Source organism: Argiope bruennichi, chromosome 5 (genome assembly GCF_947563725.1).
Source record: "Argiope bruennichi chromosome 5, qqArgBrue1.1, whole genome shotgun sequence".
Taxonomy (NCBI): Eukaryota; Metazoa; Arthropoda; class Arachnida; order Araneae; family Araneidae; genus Argiope; species Argiope bruennichi.
Genome location: NC_079155.1, coordinates 55,072,673 through 55,093,292, shown reverse-complemented (window position 1 = coordinate 55,093,292; position 20,620 = coordinate 55,072,673). Strand labels below are relative to the sequence as shown.

Genomic DNA, 20,620 nt, shown 5'->3' with positions numbered 1-20,620 from the left:
AATCTTTGCTTTCGCCTCTGCTAATTATATCAGCAAAGCCTTCCCTTTCTTCTTGTCAATCATTGTCAAAACTTAAAATAATGCCCCCCACCTAAGTTAGCAAGTGAAATATCTTTTTCAAAGAAGTGAAATCTCAATTTTGAATTATAATCATATCAGTACCAGTTATCTATCATCTAGGGTTGGATGATAGTGTATTAACATGAAACAAGGTAAAACTGATAATTGTATGATACAATACTGATGTTGATACTAATACTTGTATCAACATGAAATGAAGTATCATATCATTACATTATTACCCAATTCCAGTCTGCCATTTTGCCTAGGCAATACTACATGCAGATGTTATGTTTTCTAACTGCTTATATACATTATTTCTTAATGTTACTTGAAATAAAGATATTTTTCACGCATTTATTTATCTTTACTTGCAACATTACTTAAGTATACAAAATAGATGATATTTTCAATGAGCAAAAAAAAAAAAAAATGTATTTTGCTTTACACCCTTTTTTTTTATTAAAAATGAATAAATAATTGAGCAAAATTATTATTAATAATAAATTAACTAAAAGCAAACAACATGACTGTCAATAAATGTTTTTAAATGTAGTTAAAAAAAATATTTATATTTTTGAAACTAAAAATATAAATATTACTATTGGTAACGAGTAACTGAGTAGAAGTAAGTCTTTAAAATTACTTTATTTTAATAGATAATGTTTCAATGACATATTGACAGTAAATGAGTTGGTGAACAGGTGTATCTAGTAAAATTAAATATGTTAAAATTATATCAGTTGAGTATTAATATCAACATATACCTGATGCAATGTATTCAGATATCAAACCAATTTTACTCTGCAACTCAAATATTTTCTACATTTAGAAGCCCTGATTTCTATTCTAAAAACTCTACAACGCTTCCAATATTTCCATTTTTTAAAAATAATTTTAACAATACTAATTTAATAGAAATATCAAATAAAATACATATGAAATTTAAAACACCCTCAGTAAAATTTCAGTTTCAGATTTACCTAAACTGTTAGATGAGACACTGTCACGATCACTGCCAGAATCCTTATCAAGACTATTTACTCCATTTATGATATTCATTAAATATATGGCAGTCCATGCAAAGGGCATTCTGTATTTTCCAAGCCTCTCACAAGTTAAAACTGCATTGCTTTTAAGTTTATCTCGATTCTGAAAAAAATTATATTTAAAAACAAATGAACATTTTATTATTTGCACAAGCACAATAAACTTTAGAGAAGATCAGAAATAATTTAATAGCATTCATCAAAACCATATTACTTTTCTTTTCATAAATATGCTTAAGAATTAAAGATAAATAAATAGTAACAAACAAATCAAATTCATTCATTTTATTTTTAAAGAAATGTAAAATCTAATCAAGACTTATAAAAATTTTCTACTTAAAATTTTTATCAAATATTTTTACTGTAGAGCAATGTATCAATTTTTAATTAAAAAATATCATATGCAATACAAAGAAATATTCTGAAAGATAATTTAAACATATTTATACCAAAATAATGAAAGAGATACATTACCTTGTCATCTTTAACATATGGTTCAATACATTCATTAATGTCACCTTGTAATACTTTTTCTAACTGTTAAAAAAAAAAGAATTAAACAAAAAAATTATTGCATAAATATAAATAATTTCATAATCATTTTGCAATAATATGTCCTGAAAAACTAAAATCTCTAATGCTTACATTTCTTTCATTTAAATTAAATTGTCCTAAACAGAGCATTAAAGAGAAATATCATTTACTATTATGCAACTTTTTTTAAAGGTTATTAAATATATTATACATCACAATATTTCTTTCATGTAATTATATTATATGATCACTATTATTACACCTAATTTAATCTTACCTTATTTAGGTGCATTATTTTAATTTAAATGCTTATCAGCTATTAATGCATAAGAATCTCTGAAGATACACATATTCAACCTTATTGTATGCTAATAGTAACACAAATCAAAATTTCTAACACATAGTTAATACAATAATGCAAATATTTGTTAAAAAACAAATAAATTAAGAAAATAAAAATTATTATGTAATAATGTCTGTAATTATGTATTTATGTAATCTATCTATAATGTAAATCATAGATGATAAATCTTTAAAAATTAATATAGAAAGAATGAGAAACTAGAACAAGAATGTACAATTCTTGTTTTTCTAAAAATTAATGGATTTGGCACATAAAACTAATGTTCAGAAATAACATTTTTAAACAAAAAAATTTCATCTTTTTAATTAATAATTTATACAAATGTAAGCATTTTTCAAAAAGAATTAATATATTTTTGGTGAAAAAATTAGATTCTTTCAAAGAATGCAATCTTATTGAATAAATAACTTTATAATGCTTAATTGCATATTTTGATACTTGCATATTAACCATATGCTGTGATTAATTATTGGTATGTGGTTACCAATAATTAATCACAGCATATGTATACCAATATTTTTAATACCAATATTGCTATTAAAAAAGTAATTGGTACTTGGTACCAATTACTAACTTGGTTACCAATAACTAACTTGGTAACAATTATTACTTGGTACCAAGTAAATTGGTACAAAGTACCAATATTTTTTAATTAAAATTTTGTTTTCAAATGGATCAATAAATATAACTTTTATGGCTAGATTTTACCTTTTCTTTTTAATTCTATATACTAGTGAAAAAAAATTAGCTATGAATGAAGATTAAGAAATGTGTGTAAATTATTTAGTTAAAATATAAATTTATTTATGAATCCTTTATCAAAATAAATTAACAATGAATATTAACATTTTTTTACTTTAAAAAAGCATTTTTTATATAAAAAATAAAATTTCTTCACATACAATATGAAAGTAAAATATATTGCATTAAATGTATTTTAAATAAGACTTACTTTAATTACAAGGAATAAATCAGGAGATGGATTAGTAATTTGAAAAATACAAGATCTGCTTAATGTTGACACATCCTGGTAACAGATATGACTAGATAGCATTCTTTTCAAAGGTTCTGAATTCATATCAAAATAAAAATTTTCCGAAACCTGAAAAAATGTAAACAAATAAAATATTTTCTACAAATAGTATGTGGATATTAAAAGACAAAATAGAAGTAGCTTTAAAAATATTTAATGTAAGTTATACTAGCGTATTATTTTCTGAACATTAAAAAATAATGTGAATTTCTTCAAAATACCGCATTAATTTATAAGATAATAAAGCCCATTAAAAAAGTATCTGCACTCATTGCTCATGAACTATCTATTGCATATTAAAAATGTCTGTCATCATAAATTTTTTTAATGATAGTAAGATTGATCAATAAGAAAACCTCGTCCATTATATTCAATTGTTGAAGAGTAAAAACCAAAGTAGTACATCTTTAAATACTTTATATAAAAAATTTTTTTATAAAAGTTAAAACTAAAAAAATTATGAAAAGAAACACATAAAAATTCTTATGGCAATTGATAATGTAAGAATAAAAACACAACCGAACAAAATTCAGCCATTTCTGCTTAGAAGATTCCAAAATTATAAAAAAATGTTCAGTTTAGGCATTTTTTTTTTTTTCTTTTCTTTTCTGGATCTGTTGAGGATAGATTTTGAATATCACATGAATAATACAGAAAGAAAATATCATTAACTTGGGATTGAAAATAAAGTATACTTTAATAGTTATTTAAAAATAAAAGTTTATAAGAATAATTTTTTCTGAAACAGCTTTAATAAAAAATACAGAGAGGAAATGCAAATTAAACATAACAAGCAAATTTCATTTAAGTAGCATTCAAAGTGAATTATTTCACAATTAATTAATGTAGCATTATTGTGAAATCCTTGATTTATGACAGAAAATAATAAAAATTTGATTTTGAAAAATTGTTTTATCAAAGCAAAATGAAAATAAATTTTATTGTAAAAATATGAGCATCTCAAAATTTATATATGTAAAAAAATAATAAAATATCTATGAATGTATTTAATAGTCTCTTTAAAATCTAATAACATGTCAACTCTAAAATTATGAATTCACTATAACAAGACTAGCATATTATAATTCAGTTAGCTACCTTTGGCACCCACCTGTTTGCTCACCATCTATATATTTAAAATAATTGACAAAATCCAAAAAACAAATTCCCTAGCCACAACCACTGTACTAATTTTGTCAATTTTTATTTACCATGATGCTTAAAGGCACATGTCATCAATGATCCACCCCCATTCATTTTTTAAGAAATTTCAAAAATGCAATTTTATTTTACATTCTAAGTGAGAAAAAATTTCATGGTTTCCCCTGTTACAACTTTTTAAAAACTACTAATATAATATTATCGAATATATACCTTGTATTGCATATGAAAGCACATGACTTCTAGATATATCATCAAAGACCATCTGCCCTTCCCATTTCCCGTTTTGAGAGATATTGAAAAATAAAAAGACAAAAGCTCAACAACTGGATTAATCTTGGCAAATTTTGTCACTCATTAATTTCACGACTTTTTGAGTATAAGTAATCAACCAGAATGTCCCACCATTATTAGAGCATTTTTTGGGACAATTTTGTTTCTATTGAATTGTGCTAGTGTTCAGGTAGTCAGTGCTGCGACAATGGCTAGAATGCATACAGGAATTAAAGCAAAGATATGTGAACTTAATCCTAAAACACTGTTTTTTCTGTATACAAACCATAATCTGTGTGGAATATTTTCTTTTAAAACAATTCTTTTATGTGCTATTTTTTTCAGGGACCATAGAAAGTTAGTCCATATTCTTCTCAACTCCTATGCACAGATGGATGATCCTTCTGACATTCAGAAATAATGTGGAATGCTCCTTGCAAAATTGTTAAGCATTTTGAGAAGATTGTCGATGCCAATAAGGAACTGTGCGATATTTCGGGAACATCGAATCTACAGGAATTACAGCTCACATTCTGTTACTTAAAAAGAATCATTTCTCATTTTTATGCTTTTTGTGTTTATGAAATAATGTCTTAGAAGAAGTCAAATGCATTCAAAAAATATTAGCAGATTATTGGAACAAGCATCATGAAGTCTGTTGCTAAGATTAATCTTTGATGATGAAAATCTTTTTAAATGACGAAAGTAATGACTCTGTTGAGGAATCATTGTAATTTCCAAAAAAAACAATGTGAAAAGATAGGCATTCCAGCAGTAAAAAAAGAATGCCAAGTAGAAGAAACTTTTGCCAAGAAAAAAGGCTGCAGATGAATTGCCAAGAGTGTATTGAAAGGTTTCAACGAGTGAAAAGATATGGAATGTATATCAGATCAGTTTGTAATCTTAGAGGCAAACAATTTCATCAAAGCCCCAGAAATTGAACTTTCCAATTCCTTGTGCTTTAATTTGGTTGAAAAGTATAATGATTCTTCTGTAGATGGTATCTGTATAGAAATTGGCATGTTTAAGAAGATTTTAAAAACCCAACAGAGTCCCAAAAGAACAGTCTCTTGGTTGAACTTTCTTAAGATTCTAAGAGTTTGTGATTGAATATAAACTTTTTGATTCTATCTGTTTGATTCTTTGGAATCTCACTTTAGCATAAAGATTTATCTTTATGTTTTTCTGTTGCATCATATGAGAGCAGTTTTTTAAAGCTTAAACTAAGTAAGAATTATCTCAGATCCACTATGAACGGAATACATTTGCCTAGCTTAGTCATGTTGTCAATAGAAAATAGTGTAGATAAAAGTATCAATTTTGATTATGAAATTTCAAAATTTGGAAGAAAGAAGAGATTATAAATATGATGTTAAGGTGCAGTTCATTGGATTAGAGCCTAGGAAACAGAGTTTTCATTAAATTGCATTATAGTAATAATAAAGTTATTCACTAGGTATTATCACTAGGTAAAAAATTCCTCACATGGTACTTTAAAGTATCTTATTAATAAAAAAATATATAAAAAAAGGTTTTTTATTTGTCTGTTTCTTCATCCATCAAAAATTATTTCATAATAATTAACAATTCATGCTCTTTACTTAACCAAATTAATTTTTAAAAAAAAGCTTCTTCGATGAATTTTATTTTATATTTTAGTGGACATGAAGGTAAAAAGTTAAATCCACACCAGCAGCCATCAGATCTTGCTATCCCATAGATTAGAGCATTCTGATTATTTACCTATACTTCAAAATTGTAAAATTGTTAAAATGATGAAAAAAATCCTGAAATAAAGCTAATTGCTAAGGATGAGGCTCTTGTCAAATATTTATTTTGCAAAATCTCTTAGTATAGAGAGGAAGGGGTCAGTGATCAACAATGTCATATTCTTGGTAACCATTAGTTTTCACAGGAAAGAAAAATATTTGAAATTGGTTCATTGGTTATATTCCATATACATAATATACAACAAAGTAGTGCTTTTTTTTTTTTTTTTTTTTTTCAATTTTTTTTTGAAAATGGAAGGTGGTGGATGGCAAGCAACTCTTGATAGAATAATTAATGGTCATAAGCTTTGAATCAAATAAATATTGAGAAAACGAGAATTTTCAAGCTGAACTAAATCAGACATAGTTCACTGTTTTCTTTATAATTTTAAATATAAAGATCATATTTTTAAAAAATCTTTTTTGATAAATAATAATGAAAATAAAAATACAGAATTTTGAATTCATTACTAAAATTTTGTAATTTTAAATTAAAATTTACTAATTACTAAAATTTTGACTAAATTTTAAACGAGTAGAATAAATGGGATTATCATTGAAAAAAATTGAAGGCACAATGAAAACAAATATGAAGATGACATACGAAGTAAATGCTATAGGCATGCATTTCAAGAGGATATCTTAAAATGCAATTGATTGATACATTTTGCATGTTTATAACCTTTGTATAAATAGATTTCAATTCATACAAACATATTTTTTAATTAAAAAATACATTATAAAATCTGTTAATAAATATGTAAAAACAAGTTTAATTTGAACTGTTATTTCAAGATGCAGAGCAAATCCATCATTAGAAACTAGACAGAAAATTAACTTGGCAACAGAATTTAAAATTTAATACCTTTCTTTTTTCCTTAGCATCATACAAAGCCATAATCCCAAAGATAGGTTCAATCTCCAGATCTAACCTGTAAATCAAGAATAGGTTCTCTTAAAAATAAAATAACTGTAAGATATTTAAAAATGATAGAAGAGGAGCAGAAAATATAACATTCAGAGAGGGCAAATTTAAATTTAATTTATTTGAAGATCAATTATTAAAATGGAACAAAATCCACTATTTTTTAAATGTCTAGCTTATGCTCAAAATAACTGCAAACAGACAGATTTTAAATAAAACTGAACTATTTTAATAACCAATTTTCAATATCATAAGGAATAAATCTTTAACAATATTGAATTTATATTGATTATCTTTATTTTCTATCCTCTACAATTTGTGACTTTAAATATATATATATATATACATATATATATTAATTTACTCTCTATATAAAAATAAACTATTCTACTAAATTGAAAATGGTAATAGTATTGCTAGAATTGCATGGTACTTTAAATTCAAAAATGCATTTTTATTACAATTCACCTTGCATTCTAAAAAGATTACTGAAATTGATGGATTCTCCCATAACCTTGACAAAACATTGGACTCAATAAAATTTCTGCCTTTTAATACCAGAATGAGACATGTCATATAGATAAAAATGACTTGCTTAAATATGCAAAAAAGCATTCTACAATGATGTCACTTTAAAAAAAATGTTTAAAAATCCTAAACTACATTTTCCAGGAGCGGTTTGTGCCAATGATATTCATTAATTTTATAATTCTTATATCTCTTGGGCTAACAACAAATTTATTAAAGGAAAATGCCATCTTAAAATTAAAAACACATGTTAGCAAAGCAGATGGCTACGATAGATTAAATTAGTTTGAAGATTTTTTTTAATTCATATTTTTCTACCATTTTTTCCCACAAATATATAAAATAAGGATAACAGTAAATACAAATACAGCAACTCCAAAAAAAAAAAAAAATTAGTGAAAAGTTGCTTATTATGACGATAGAATAACTTAGAATGTCTTTTTGCCTTTAATCATAAAGAAGTTATTAAAATTTCATCTTACACACATTATTTCCTTCCCTTTTGATAAATAAGACATTTACAAACACAGACAAGAATTTTCACCATTCTGAAACATATAAATCACTCATTCAAGTTCAATAAAATTACCCTATTTAAAATTAGCTATTGTATACATAAGAAATCTGGGCAAGGCATTTCATATACATATTTATATAACTTTTAAACAAGGGGAAGTATTGACTTTCAGGAACCATGATAAAAAATATCAAATTTTTTAGTCATATCATTTTTATACGAAATTTACCTAAAATCGTATTTATATAATAATACTAATTTATTTTTTATGCTACTTTTTACTCTTTTCAGTCTCTTCATTCTTTTTTTACACATCATCATTATAGCTGATATATGAAGAATAATAATGAAAAAAAAAAACCTTTTCTATAATGTAAGTATTTTTTCCCCTTATATATGAGTAGCATAACTCATAGCTAAATAAATGCAACAATTAAGAAATTGCATACATGCACAATAAAAATGTTTTTTATATGTGGTTGGCAATATATATGATAAAAAAAATTTGCAAATACGCCCTTTTTGTATAATTTTATTGTTTAGGAAAGGAAACTGAGAATGCCTGTAGATAATATTCCAACTCCTAATATGATTCAAAATTTGAAGAAAAAAAAATCTAAAATTCATATTGAAGAACTGAATACTAATTTCATTAAGTTAAGGACATACCAATTTCATGAATGAATATTTTGATTCAGGAAAGTCTAAAATGTCAAGAATATAATTAAGAGAGGATTTTAAAATTTTTAAAACTTACTTTAAAGCAAGGCATTTTACAATCAAGCGATGGCCAATGTGCTCTTTTGGAACTAGCCCAGGTAACCTTCTCTCAATAAACTCTTCCTGCAATATTTGAATCAATTTTATGTAACAAGTAGAAAACGGCTTTAAAAAAATATTCATAAGCAAATTTTATGATTAAATAAATAATTTTCATATTTATATAGACAATAAAGCAATGAAAAAAAAACATGCTGTAATTTATTTTATTTATATATTTTTTTTTAATTTTGATTTATATTTTATTTTATTAAAGGATCAAAAAGGTTATCATTCAGTATATATGCCATTTCTAAAAGTACTTTAGAAAAGATATTTTTATTGAAAATGTCAACTTATTGGAAATGTTGTCCTTATCAATTATATCTTCCTATATATTTTTGCTATAAAGTTATTTATTCTTATATATTGTATATTAATATAAATTAATACATTATTAATAAATATGTTAAATACATTAATTGCATAACCTTTATATGAAGGTATACAAATCCTTGGAATAGTTAATTTTACAACCATTAAAAATATGGTAATAATACAGAAGAAATAATGTACTTATGCTAATTTATATAGAGACATAAAAGTGAAGAACAACAAAGAAACAAAACTAAAAAAGAGATTTTATATCAGAAATTACATTCATTAAAGTTAAAATAATTTTAAAAATATATGTATAACTTAAAATATCTAATCAAAATAATAAACAGTCTAAACAAAACCAAATTACAATATTTACTTCTATATAGAAACAAATTTAATAATTAGATTAATAAGAAGTATCATATTTACTGTTTCGTTGCTCATAATTAAAAATTATATGGGTTTTATATACTTACAAAAAGTTATAATCAACTAGAAAATAATCTTTAATGCTATATATATATTGCACATACTGAAATCAACAGTACCAAATAACAACTTATTTTGACATAACTAATTAATTCCACATTTTGAAAACATACAATGCAATTTTTACAATAATCCTCATAAATTTATAGTCTACACCTAAATATGCATTTCATATATAAACCATTAAACTTTCATATCAAGAGGATAGTTATATTAAATTACCATACACTTTTAATTAAGATGCAATCTACTAATAGACAATGGCAGTTCAAATTTCTCATTATGAACAGATTTACATTCAGGTCATCAATATATCATCAAAAAGAATATTTATAAGAATTTCAATACAATATAAAAGTTATACTATTTGCAAGAGAGCAATTAGAAATATCTCATAATAAAATAGAAGTCTTAATTTGAAAATTCACAAATCTATATAAGTGTATCATAAGTTAGAATACTGCATATTACCATGCAAACATTTCTCAGGTAGATTTGTTTTGGGATGAGTGTTGTCAAGTATATCTCTTATGAGATTGCTTTTGCTTACTGGCATAGTCTCAGCTTATATTGAGGACTATGAGATCTAATTTATCATGTATGCTATATTAATGCATGTTAAATCTTTTATTGCGTATCAAAAATTTTCATGTAGGTGCAGTGCATTGAAATAATGGGAAAATCAGCTGAAATTAAAAGTGATATGGTTTAGAAATATGATAGACATTAACTTAAATGCTGTCGTCATCATAGGACCAAAATTCAAAATTAGAAGATCCAAATTGCAATAGCTGTTGCATGAATTCAATATTGGATGCTAATCAAACAAATGAAATTAGATTTCTTATCTAATATCTAAAATATACTTAAAGTATCTTATAGTAAAAACAAATTTGCTTTCAAATAGAAATAAATTTTAGGCATTTAAAAATTGTTCAAACAGCATAATGCATCATATTTATATTATTAAATAATTGTGCAGATTATTCTTCTTCTATTCCTGGAGTGCCTAAATCTGCTACAATCAGCTACCAAAGAATACAAGGATTTAAAAACATAAAATATTACAAACCTCATCCATTTGTGGATAAAGAGTAAACAGAGATTCTGATCGATTTTCCTGTCTCTTAACTTCATTGATGTAATCCAGTGCTTCAGATGGCGTGTGATCTAACAAAGATGGTATAAGAGGATCTGCCTGAGAATTACGCAAATCAAATACACTGCTAGCCCAGCTACCTCGAGGGGTATCGGCCAATTGAAATGATTGTCGATTTGATGAAGGTGCAGACGAATCCTATAAGATCATGATTTAATATCATTTTATTATCTTTATTAGTAATTACATTTTATCATACCTTTCAGACTCACAAAAAGTAGAAATATGTAACCATAATTCTTTTAAGATACATGAACATATATTTAAAAAAATAGTAATTGACTTGATAAAAATATTGTACAGTGATAATTTCAGAAGATGTAGAAAGGGTCTTTTAAAATGAGATCAGATTGCATAATCTTATACATTTTACAGGAGATACTCCTATATTTTCATAAAATGAAATGACATGGCATCACTGAAACAAATTTGTGTTGGATCATCAGGCTTAAAACAATAAAATAATTTCCTAAACAATTTTAACAGTGCATTTTCATTATATCAATGCAGAGAGAAAAGGTAGATTTTTTTTTTTTTTTACAGTAATAGATCTTCTTAATGTACCCTATAAAGATAATGTTTAACAATCAGTGATATAAGAAATCAACACAAGGAAAAAAGCTCAACTGTATATTATTATAACTAGTAGTATCTATTATAATATGATATTATAGTAATAAAAAGAAATTATATATTTGAACAATATTTGAGTTCAAATATATGAAATTATCAATATTCAATTGATAACTATTAATATTTAGTGTAATAAAACCTAAAGTACCTTAAGTCTGTACCTAAAGTTAATTGTTTAATTTTAGTGAACTCTTACCTCCCCGCTTCCCTACCCCTGAGTCTTAGAAACCCTTACTATGTCATTCAATGATGTTGTAATTACTCACAATTTCTTACATAATGTTATCATAATTGCTAACTGATTAAATTTTTTTTTCTATTTATTTCTTGGAAATGAAATAATAAATTAGAAACAAAATAAATTATATTTAAATGTAGTAAATAATTATGAAATTTAAATGTAGTAATTATATTTTTGTAGTTGCCATATAAAATCACAAAAGTAATTTTTGAGATATTTTATCATTCATGTAATATAATAAAAGTAGCATATCTAAAAAGTAATTATCTTTATAATAGTTATTTCCTGATATGCAATCGTAAGCCAAGGTATCTATTATATTAAAATGAATAAGTTGTACAATGTAAATTACCATCATTTTATTTGTTTAAAACATTAATCTTCATTATCAGCTCTAAAGTATCAGTACCTAACCAAATGATGGTCCTCTTAAATTATAGCTACAAATATTAATTTAAATCGCAAAGTAATTTTAACTTTATAGAAATTTTCACAATAGAGTTTCCCATCAAGATTTTTCAAGTTCAGCTAGAAAAAAAAAAATTGATCTACGCAAATTTTTATACACTGAAATTATTTTCCATTTGATCATTATCTTTTCTAAAATTATGGTACATTTTAATTTATGTAAGAAAAATCATAAAAATAAGGTTAATTTATTTATTAATTTTCTATAACTCATTAATGTCTATAGGTTGCCATATTATCTGAAAATTTGCTTCGAGCAAATACATAACAAGGGTAACTTACATTTATGGCACAGTACAATTTCTTTCCTTAACTTAAAGCCATCTTAACCTAGCTTTCCACGACTTAGTTTTCAGGTAACTGTTGATAACACCTGAAGCATAGTATTATTTCAATTCTTTATGATATCTCTATTTAAAAAAGATATAAATGCACTGATGCCATCCTCCCAAAAATTAGCACTTGACACAACTATATCTCACTTGTCCCACATGTGTTGCCATATTGCTGGCATTATATAACATGCAAAATGAAAAAAAAAAAAAAAATCATTCCAAATGCACTATAGGCCATATTACTTGACTTATATTTACCAAATTTTGTACGCAGTTACTTTTCAAGTTAATAGTAGGGGCTCAGTAAGAAAGATTTTTTTCCTCCAAAGTTTCAATTATATCCTTAAATAAAAATTAATTGAAATTTTAATGTTTTCTACATTAATGTTGATGTATGTTTTTGCACAAATACAATTTTTACACCACCTTAAAATAAAAAATGTCTTTTAGTTATAATTTCATTTTTATACATAATAAATTTGTGAAAATATTTCAAGGATATTTACCAGTAACACTTTCAGCTATTTTAATTACTAGATTTACATATGCTGTGATGATATTAAATACAATATTGCTGCTATATAGTTAAGAGCAAATTTTTAAAGAATCTAAATATAGAAAAATCAAGCCTAAAATAGTATCATGTTATGGTGTTTTAGACTAGAGCTTGAAACTCTTTCAAATTTATTTAAAGTGGATTTACGAAAGCAAAAACCTGTAAAAGTTCTAAGAATAAATAAAGTGCCTTACCCTGATTAAGGAATAAAATGCAGGAATAAAAACAATATTTTTATACTGCATCAACAATATGTCTGTAAATGTTTTAAGCTAAGAAAATAATATTCATCATTAAAAACAACAAAGCTAAAACATACACTGCATACTGAAACATCTTCACTTTCTGCAAGTGGTGGCTGTTCACTTATTTGCTTTAAACGAGCTTCATCCTCTTTATATTCCGAGACAGGAGGAATTATATCAATTTCATACTCTTGTTTAGGTATAGTCTTAGTAACATTCGGCCTTTCAATATTTCTTTCATAGGAAAAATAGCTTGAGCTATATTGTTGATACCTAAAAATATAAACATTAATGCATAATTAATGGCATAGACTAATGTAGCTGAGAAAAAAATAAATATCTTTAAATAAAAAATAATTTAAATACCTTCTATTTACAACAACCCAATCAGAAGTGTAACATTGAATGCAATCCTTAATTTGTTGATTAAGTTCAACACTGAAATGAAAAATAGATTTGAAAAATATGCAACAGGAATCATCTGTTTAGAAATAAATTAATACCAGTAAATAATCTACAATATTATGATTTAAGTTTAAGATAAGTAAATAAAATATTCTAGAAAGTAATACTTCAACCTTACAAAAGAAAACTCATATTATCCATATAAAACTCATTTTTAGGTATTGCTTTTCTAAGAATTAAATAAGTACATTCACTCAATAACTTTAATTACTTATATAGGATATTAATATAAATATTAAAATAATTTTAGTAAGTATTCAGTAAATTGGTAATGATAATAATAGTTCTTTACCTTATTTTAATACCAGGTTTCTTTATATTTTAGGTTACCAAAAATTAAAGTATAATTAAAACTAAATTAGAAGCAGAATTACAGTATAATTAAAACAGAATTACAGAGCACAATCATCTTTTTATTTTTTTTCCACTCTCTCTCTTTTTTTGTGTGTGTGTGTGTTTAATATTTTTAACACAAAAGCTACTTTTGCATGAAATATCTTAATATACATAATGTTTTTATTGTCTGAAAGATTTGTAATTAAAATTAAATATCAACCAAACCAAACAATTCTTGCTGATTTTCTCCATAAGTTGTGAATATTTATTATATTAAAACTAAAAATTTTGTTTACAAATGTAGAATTATAAGAAAAGTCTTAAAGAACATTTTGATATATTTAATTAAACATTTAATTCTTCATTAACACAAAAAATTTCATAAGGAAAATAAGTAAAATATTTAATATATAAAAGATTTCATAAATGAAATAAACCTTTTCAACAACTGTACCTGATACAAATTATTAATCATCTTTTAATGTTTTATTTCAGAATTTTTTTAATACATTTTGGCAAAAACTTTTCCTATGAATTCTTATTCTTCTAAACAAAAAAGATTCCATTTTTCTTACAAAGGCTTTACTTTGCTTACCTGTCTTTGAAATGGAATAATGAACTAATATTTTCTTTCAGTCCTCACTAAATCATTACTTTAAAACCAATAAAAATATTATCAAAAAATATGCATTAAAATAAATGGGAATTTTTTTAAAAAAATGCTTAAATTGTTCAAAATTTGAGTATTGATTATCAAAAGTATATTCATAAATTTCTTTATTTCAAATCTGCCTCCATTTAAATTTGAGAAAAAAAAATAATAAAATTGAAGGAAAATTAGCACAAAATTAAATTAATATAGTTTGAATTTTCAAATTTTAAAATGGCACACAAATATTTTTTGGGGGATAATTTGTGCTGAAGTTACATTAAAATTGAGAAAAGATAAACTTTTGATAAATTTCGAATTAATTAAATATCTAATCAATTTTTCCACTTTGAAAAGTTTATCATATTCTTCCTTCATCTTAAATCATATTCTTCCTGCATAAGATGTGGTTGAATTCAACCCAGCTATTTAAGAAGACATATATGCAACATACATACTTAGCTACAATGACTTTTATTTAAAGTATAATTATCTGAAAAGACATTTAATTTTTATTGATCATGTTATCAATTAATGGAATTTAATACTTTTGTATAAAGTTGATTTCTCAATATTCAGCAAAAGATAAACTAGTAAAAAGCACTTAATCAAAGCATCTATACATTTTACAACAAAAGAAAAAACAGTATTTTAATTTTAAAAAACCTTACACTTCATCATCAGGAATAATATGCTCCAAAGTTCTACATTTGTGTGGTAAAATACCAATCTCTAAATCATCTTCCGGGAAATCTAGCATGTGTCGAAAAGAATCACATTCTACTTGATCTCTGTGCTGGTCAAGAAATTCTTCAAAGTCAAGTGGATCAACAACATCAGTTGCTGGGTTCTAAAAGAAAAGAAAAAAGAAAGACTAATTTATTTTCAGATAAAATATTAGCAAACTGACAATGGAAAGCCCTAAATAAACAGATTAATAAGATCTGATATAATTCATTAATTTTTAATATAACTTTATAGCAAAACATTCTTTTTTTTAATTTTAGAAAACAACAATTTAAAAATATAAAAATAACCTTCTTTTATTAAAGTATCTATACTTAATAATGCTACATTCATCTTATTATTGCAAATATGCACTCCAAAAAATTTCTTATCTTTCTTTCCCAATAGCAAGAATTCCAGTTACCTATACAGTTGTTTCAAAGATACCTAAGATTTCCTTTTCAGAGTCAACAAAATTTCTATCAGAATCTCGTAATAAAAATACTAAAGATAAAAGATTCCATCACTTTTGCTCTTGCATCACCTTGTAAGCAGATGCCTTTTTATCATTGCTTCTTCCTTGCACAAATTATACCTCCCAGGATGAAATAAATCAAAATTAAAATTTCAAAAGTTTCTTCTTTATGGCCATGCATCTGCGAAATATATTTACATATAAACATATATATGCTTTTGATCCATTTATCATCCAAATAATTATATTTAATCTTCTATTATTCTACATGAAACAAGTTTTTTAAAAAATGTACATAAAAATCAACTTTAAAAATTAACTTCCCCAATTTTGCAAATAAAATTACTGATAACTAAATTTTTTTTAATTTCTTTTCTTTTTTTACCATTATAGTTTTACATAATTCTTTTTTATGTGAATACTACACTTTTGAATGGAAAGCCTGGCAATTAATTAATAGCATATTAGTAAATAATAAACAATTCAATTATTTTATAACAAAAAAAACTGAAAATCCAAGAGATAATCAACATGTAAAAGAAATAAAAATAGTCTTTAAGAGAACAGTTACTTCACAAAGAATTAAAGACAGACACAAACTTGATTTCTCATATTAGTAATCAATTTGCAATTATTATTCAGTCTAAAAAATATACATATATACAGAAAAAAACACACTACATGAAAATGTATATTAAAAATAACGTACATTTATAATAATTCACATCTGCCACAAAGGTATATATGCAAAGGTACATATGCATATCATATCAATTAGGAAAAATTAATAAGAAAAAGCTTACTTTTCCTGTAATTATGTGCTTTGGCTGAACATCATCTTTGCTCGATACAGATGAGCTTGAAATTTGCTGGCGAATATCTGCATTGTTTTGCCTAAAATAAATTAAGAGATTTAATGAAATAAATAATCAACAATCTCCACAAGTAACATTTAAAATTAATTCAAGATTTTAATTTTAAAAAATTAATTTAATCTAACCACTAATCTCTTATGTTTCAATCTTGTTGAATATTTAAATAAAATAAAAATCCATCAACATTTACATTCACCTAAAAATAAGAAGAAAAAAAAGATTTATTTTTAAAAAATGGATTTATCCCAAGGCTAAACTGAATCTTCAAATGAATGAAGGTATTAGACAGGAAATCTGTGTAAATATTCATAATAAAAAATTAGCAATATTAGAATGACAATTAATCTCAACTTTTAAATTCAGCGAAAGAAATGACTTAAATTAAAAATACTAAAATAGTTGGAAAAAAAAACATCAAAAAGTTTTTTGTCACTTTTGGATTAAACACCTTCTACTCAAAGTAACTATAATTACCAAATGCACACTGCAAGACAAGAAATACTCAGAAATTAACAGCAATCTAGAGGGGGGGGAATAACAGCAAATAAATTTAATTAAATGCAAATACTAGCTGTAAAATATTTCCATTCAAATATAGAAAATATTTTATAAAATGTATGATCATATGGATGCTTATATTCAATTTACAACATATTAGGAAAGGATAGATTTACCTGTTCATTGTTATACATTAGATAAACATGAATTAACAATATTATTTATTTATTACCGAAACTGACACACGTTTCTCAAAGAACAAGAAATTACTATCATGACATTACAATAAAACACTCAGTTTTAGAAATATTCATACCACTTGAATATATTGTTTAAAAGTACATAGAAAAAACTTCAATCTGTTTTAATATTTATTACACTCTAATGAAAAATAAAAATAATAAAGATAGCCACAAAAGTCTGCTTTAAAGATCAATTTCATGAATAATTAATTAGGATGAATTAATGTATTAGCTTTACAATGTTAAAAGTATTAACTACAGCCTACATATTTTTGAAAAAAAAATTATTAAATACAGAGCCCTAAGTACCGAACTTTCGATTCACTTGATCATGTTATATAAAAACAAGAAAGTTTCTCACAAAATAAGTGGAATAATACAAATTTGTTGTAGAGATTTATTTGAAAAAACATGAATGTAAATAATTAATCATTCAATTAATATATTACTTAGAATTCCATCATAAACAATATAAAGCTTGAATTGTTAAAGTAGAATAATAAACATCCATAACATTTTTAAAAAAACAGATAATGATAAATAAGACAAAAAATATGTAATAAAAAATCCACCATTTCAGTTTCTGAGCAAACGCACGCTGTCGAGATTCCATTTTATCTTTTTAAACTGTACTTCACTCAAATCATTGTAAATAATTCACACTATTCACATCAAGCTCCTCTTTCAAATCACCGTTCCTTTCATCTTTTGTAAACAGAAAACCCAAACCAATTTAATGTTGCCAAACACAATTAGAAAGAAACATTTTTTACTTCTGTAAAAAAATTTTGGTGAAAGTAGAGATGCATAATCCACGATTTTTTGAATAACAAATAATTTTGCTATTGTTATTTTTTAATATTTGTTCCAAATATCTGTTATTTCAATCATATTATTAATTAAAAATTATTACTTAATATTAAATATAACATTTATTAATTGTAATTAATACTTAATTTACTGATCTAAGTAACGTGTGATTGAATTAATTAATCTATTTCAGCTTACTTCTTCAATTTGATTTTTTTCAAAATTATTTATTTAATTTCTTTATTGGAGTAAACCATTTTCTGAAAAATTTGAATTAAATATATATGTTTTTTTTAAAATTAGCAGTAAACGAAATATGTGCAAAGTCAAGTCACAAGGAATTAAAAAGGATTTGTATGGAATAGTGTATCATCAAATGGGAATATCGGAAAGTCAAGGTTATTCTCATGAAGTTCGAATGGGGAACTGCGGTCTTTGGAAATCAAAAAGCAAGTCGATGGGAGTAATGGTAATACGTGAAATGAGAACATCTTCTCCAATCGACAATTCATTAAAAATTGTTGTTTCGCTTCTTGATGCATATTAGTCTTTACATTCTGATGCTCATAATTAGATAGTATATAAACGTTGCCTTTCTATTCTTGCAACATATTGACCTTCAGCCTCTGAAGCACGTGAATTTGCAATTCAAAAACGATCTACTTTATTGCTCGTTTGTTTGTAAAGATCGAATTGGCTTATTTTTACTTTCTGCGCTAGTAGATCTATTAAGCGACGAACCTTTGGGAACATATTTTTTTGTCGAAGCAATGAGCACGATATACATTTGTGTAACCGAAATACCGTTTGTCGATTCACTGAATAAATAGAAAAATTACTGTTTGAATTGGAAAATTTCCATTATATATAACTTAACGTGATCGGCATTGATAATAATAATTCTATTTTGTATGTATGTGATAAACTCTGAATAATATGTGCGGTTTGCCGCAGACAAAATATTGTGCACGCTGCATGACAACATCTGGTGTAGATGACAATTCATTAATTAGAAGGAATGCGCAAAAAACTAGCCCTTGCACTAAATATTTTCGATTTCATTTCACTCATATTGATTTACATCAATCATAATAATTTTATTTTGTTTGATATATGTGCGATTAACTCCACATGACATATGCCATTTTCCGTTTGTCAATTTTCAAATATAACCTTCGAGCAGGGGCTGTCAATAAGTTGACTAAATTTCATCGCAATCGATTAAACGGTACGGCAGTGCATATGGAACGAACAAAAATTCATTTTTATATATTAGATGTAGTTGAGGCTGATTGATTAATCCATACTGTTATTATCATGATCTGACTCCATGTAAGGGTTTCGAAGCAATCACTTTCCGGTTATATCAAAAATATATCTTTATTAGACACACAACATCGCACGCTCTGTCACTCGGAACTACTCTGGTTATGTTTCTCTCCGCTCCCCGAGAGGCTGAAAACTGAGTCATGCTGCGCATTCAAGGCCAATTTATGATTAATGGAGATGAGCCGCATATCAAACTTGGGCGCGCTTTCTCTGAGAGAATTAGAACGATCGCTACATAGTACACATAAGTATTCAATACTAAACTATTCTGTCTTCTGTACTCATACTTTTAAAAAACATGTTTAGTTTCATCAAAAACGTTTCATATTAGCGGAAATTTAATCACTTCCATTTCAATTAAGATTCGAACTTGCAAGACGATAAAAGAAATTAACGAAATGTTCAGTAGAATTAATAAAACGGTGTAAAACTTCTAAAATGGCTCGAATTACTGTTCATTTCAAAATTCTAAAACTAATACTTTTCGACCATTTAACTTCACTAAGGTGTGGTATGCAAATGAGCAGTTACTGTGCTTCCTAATTAAGCGAACAATCTGAATACACTATTGTTAAATGTAAATATTTTTTTTTTTTGTTCATTTTCCCGCTCACCCCTTTTTTGACAGGATAAATGTGTTCTGACCGTATGCGTCTAGGAGGGCTTCCGAATTCGCAAAAGAACAGTATATGACTATCAAAATTTAATATTAAGTAATTAAATTACCTAAAATATT

At 25.3% G+C, this 20,620-nt stretch overlaps 1 protein-coding gene across 1 annotated transcript in view; it reads right to left on the bottom strand.

The window, feature by feature from the left end:
• The window catches only part of LOC129968911 (dedicator of cytokinesis protein 7-like), a 68,475-nt gene extending 50,028 nt beyond the window's left edge, over positions 1 to 18,447 (bottom strand). Inside the window, exons 1-11 of the mRNA XM_056083251.1 lie at positions 18,318 to 18,447; positions 16,934 to 17,024; positions 15,601 to 15,779; positions 13,846 to 13,917; positions 13,554 to 13,752; positions 10,915 to 11,139; positions 8,971 to 9,056; positions 7,109 to 7,175; positions 2,960 to 3,109; positions 1,584 to 1,646; positions 1,044 to 1,212 (exon numbers count right to left, since the gene is read on the bottom strand). Of these exons, the coding sequence (XP_055939226.1) occupies positions 1,044 to 1,212; positions 1,584 to 1,646; positions 2,960 to 3,109; positions 7,109 to 7,175; positions 8,971 to 9,056; positions 10,915 to 11,139; positions 13,554 to 13,752; positions 13,846 to 13,917; positions 15,601 to 15,779; positions 16,934 to 17,024; positions 18,318 to 18,358 (1,342 nt within the window). The 5' untranslated portion in view covers positions 18,359 to 18,447. The remainder of the gene's footprint in view (positions 1 to 1,043; positions 1,213 to 1,583; positions 1,647 to 2,959; positions 3,110 to 7,108; positions 7,176 to 8,970; positions 9,057 to 10,914; positions 11,140 to 13,553; positions 13,753 to 13,845; positions 13,918 to 15,600; positions 15,780 to 16,933; positions 17,025 to 18,317) is intronic.
• Positions 18,448 to 20,620: the final 2,173 nt, after the last annotated feature.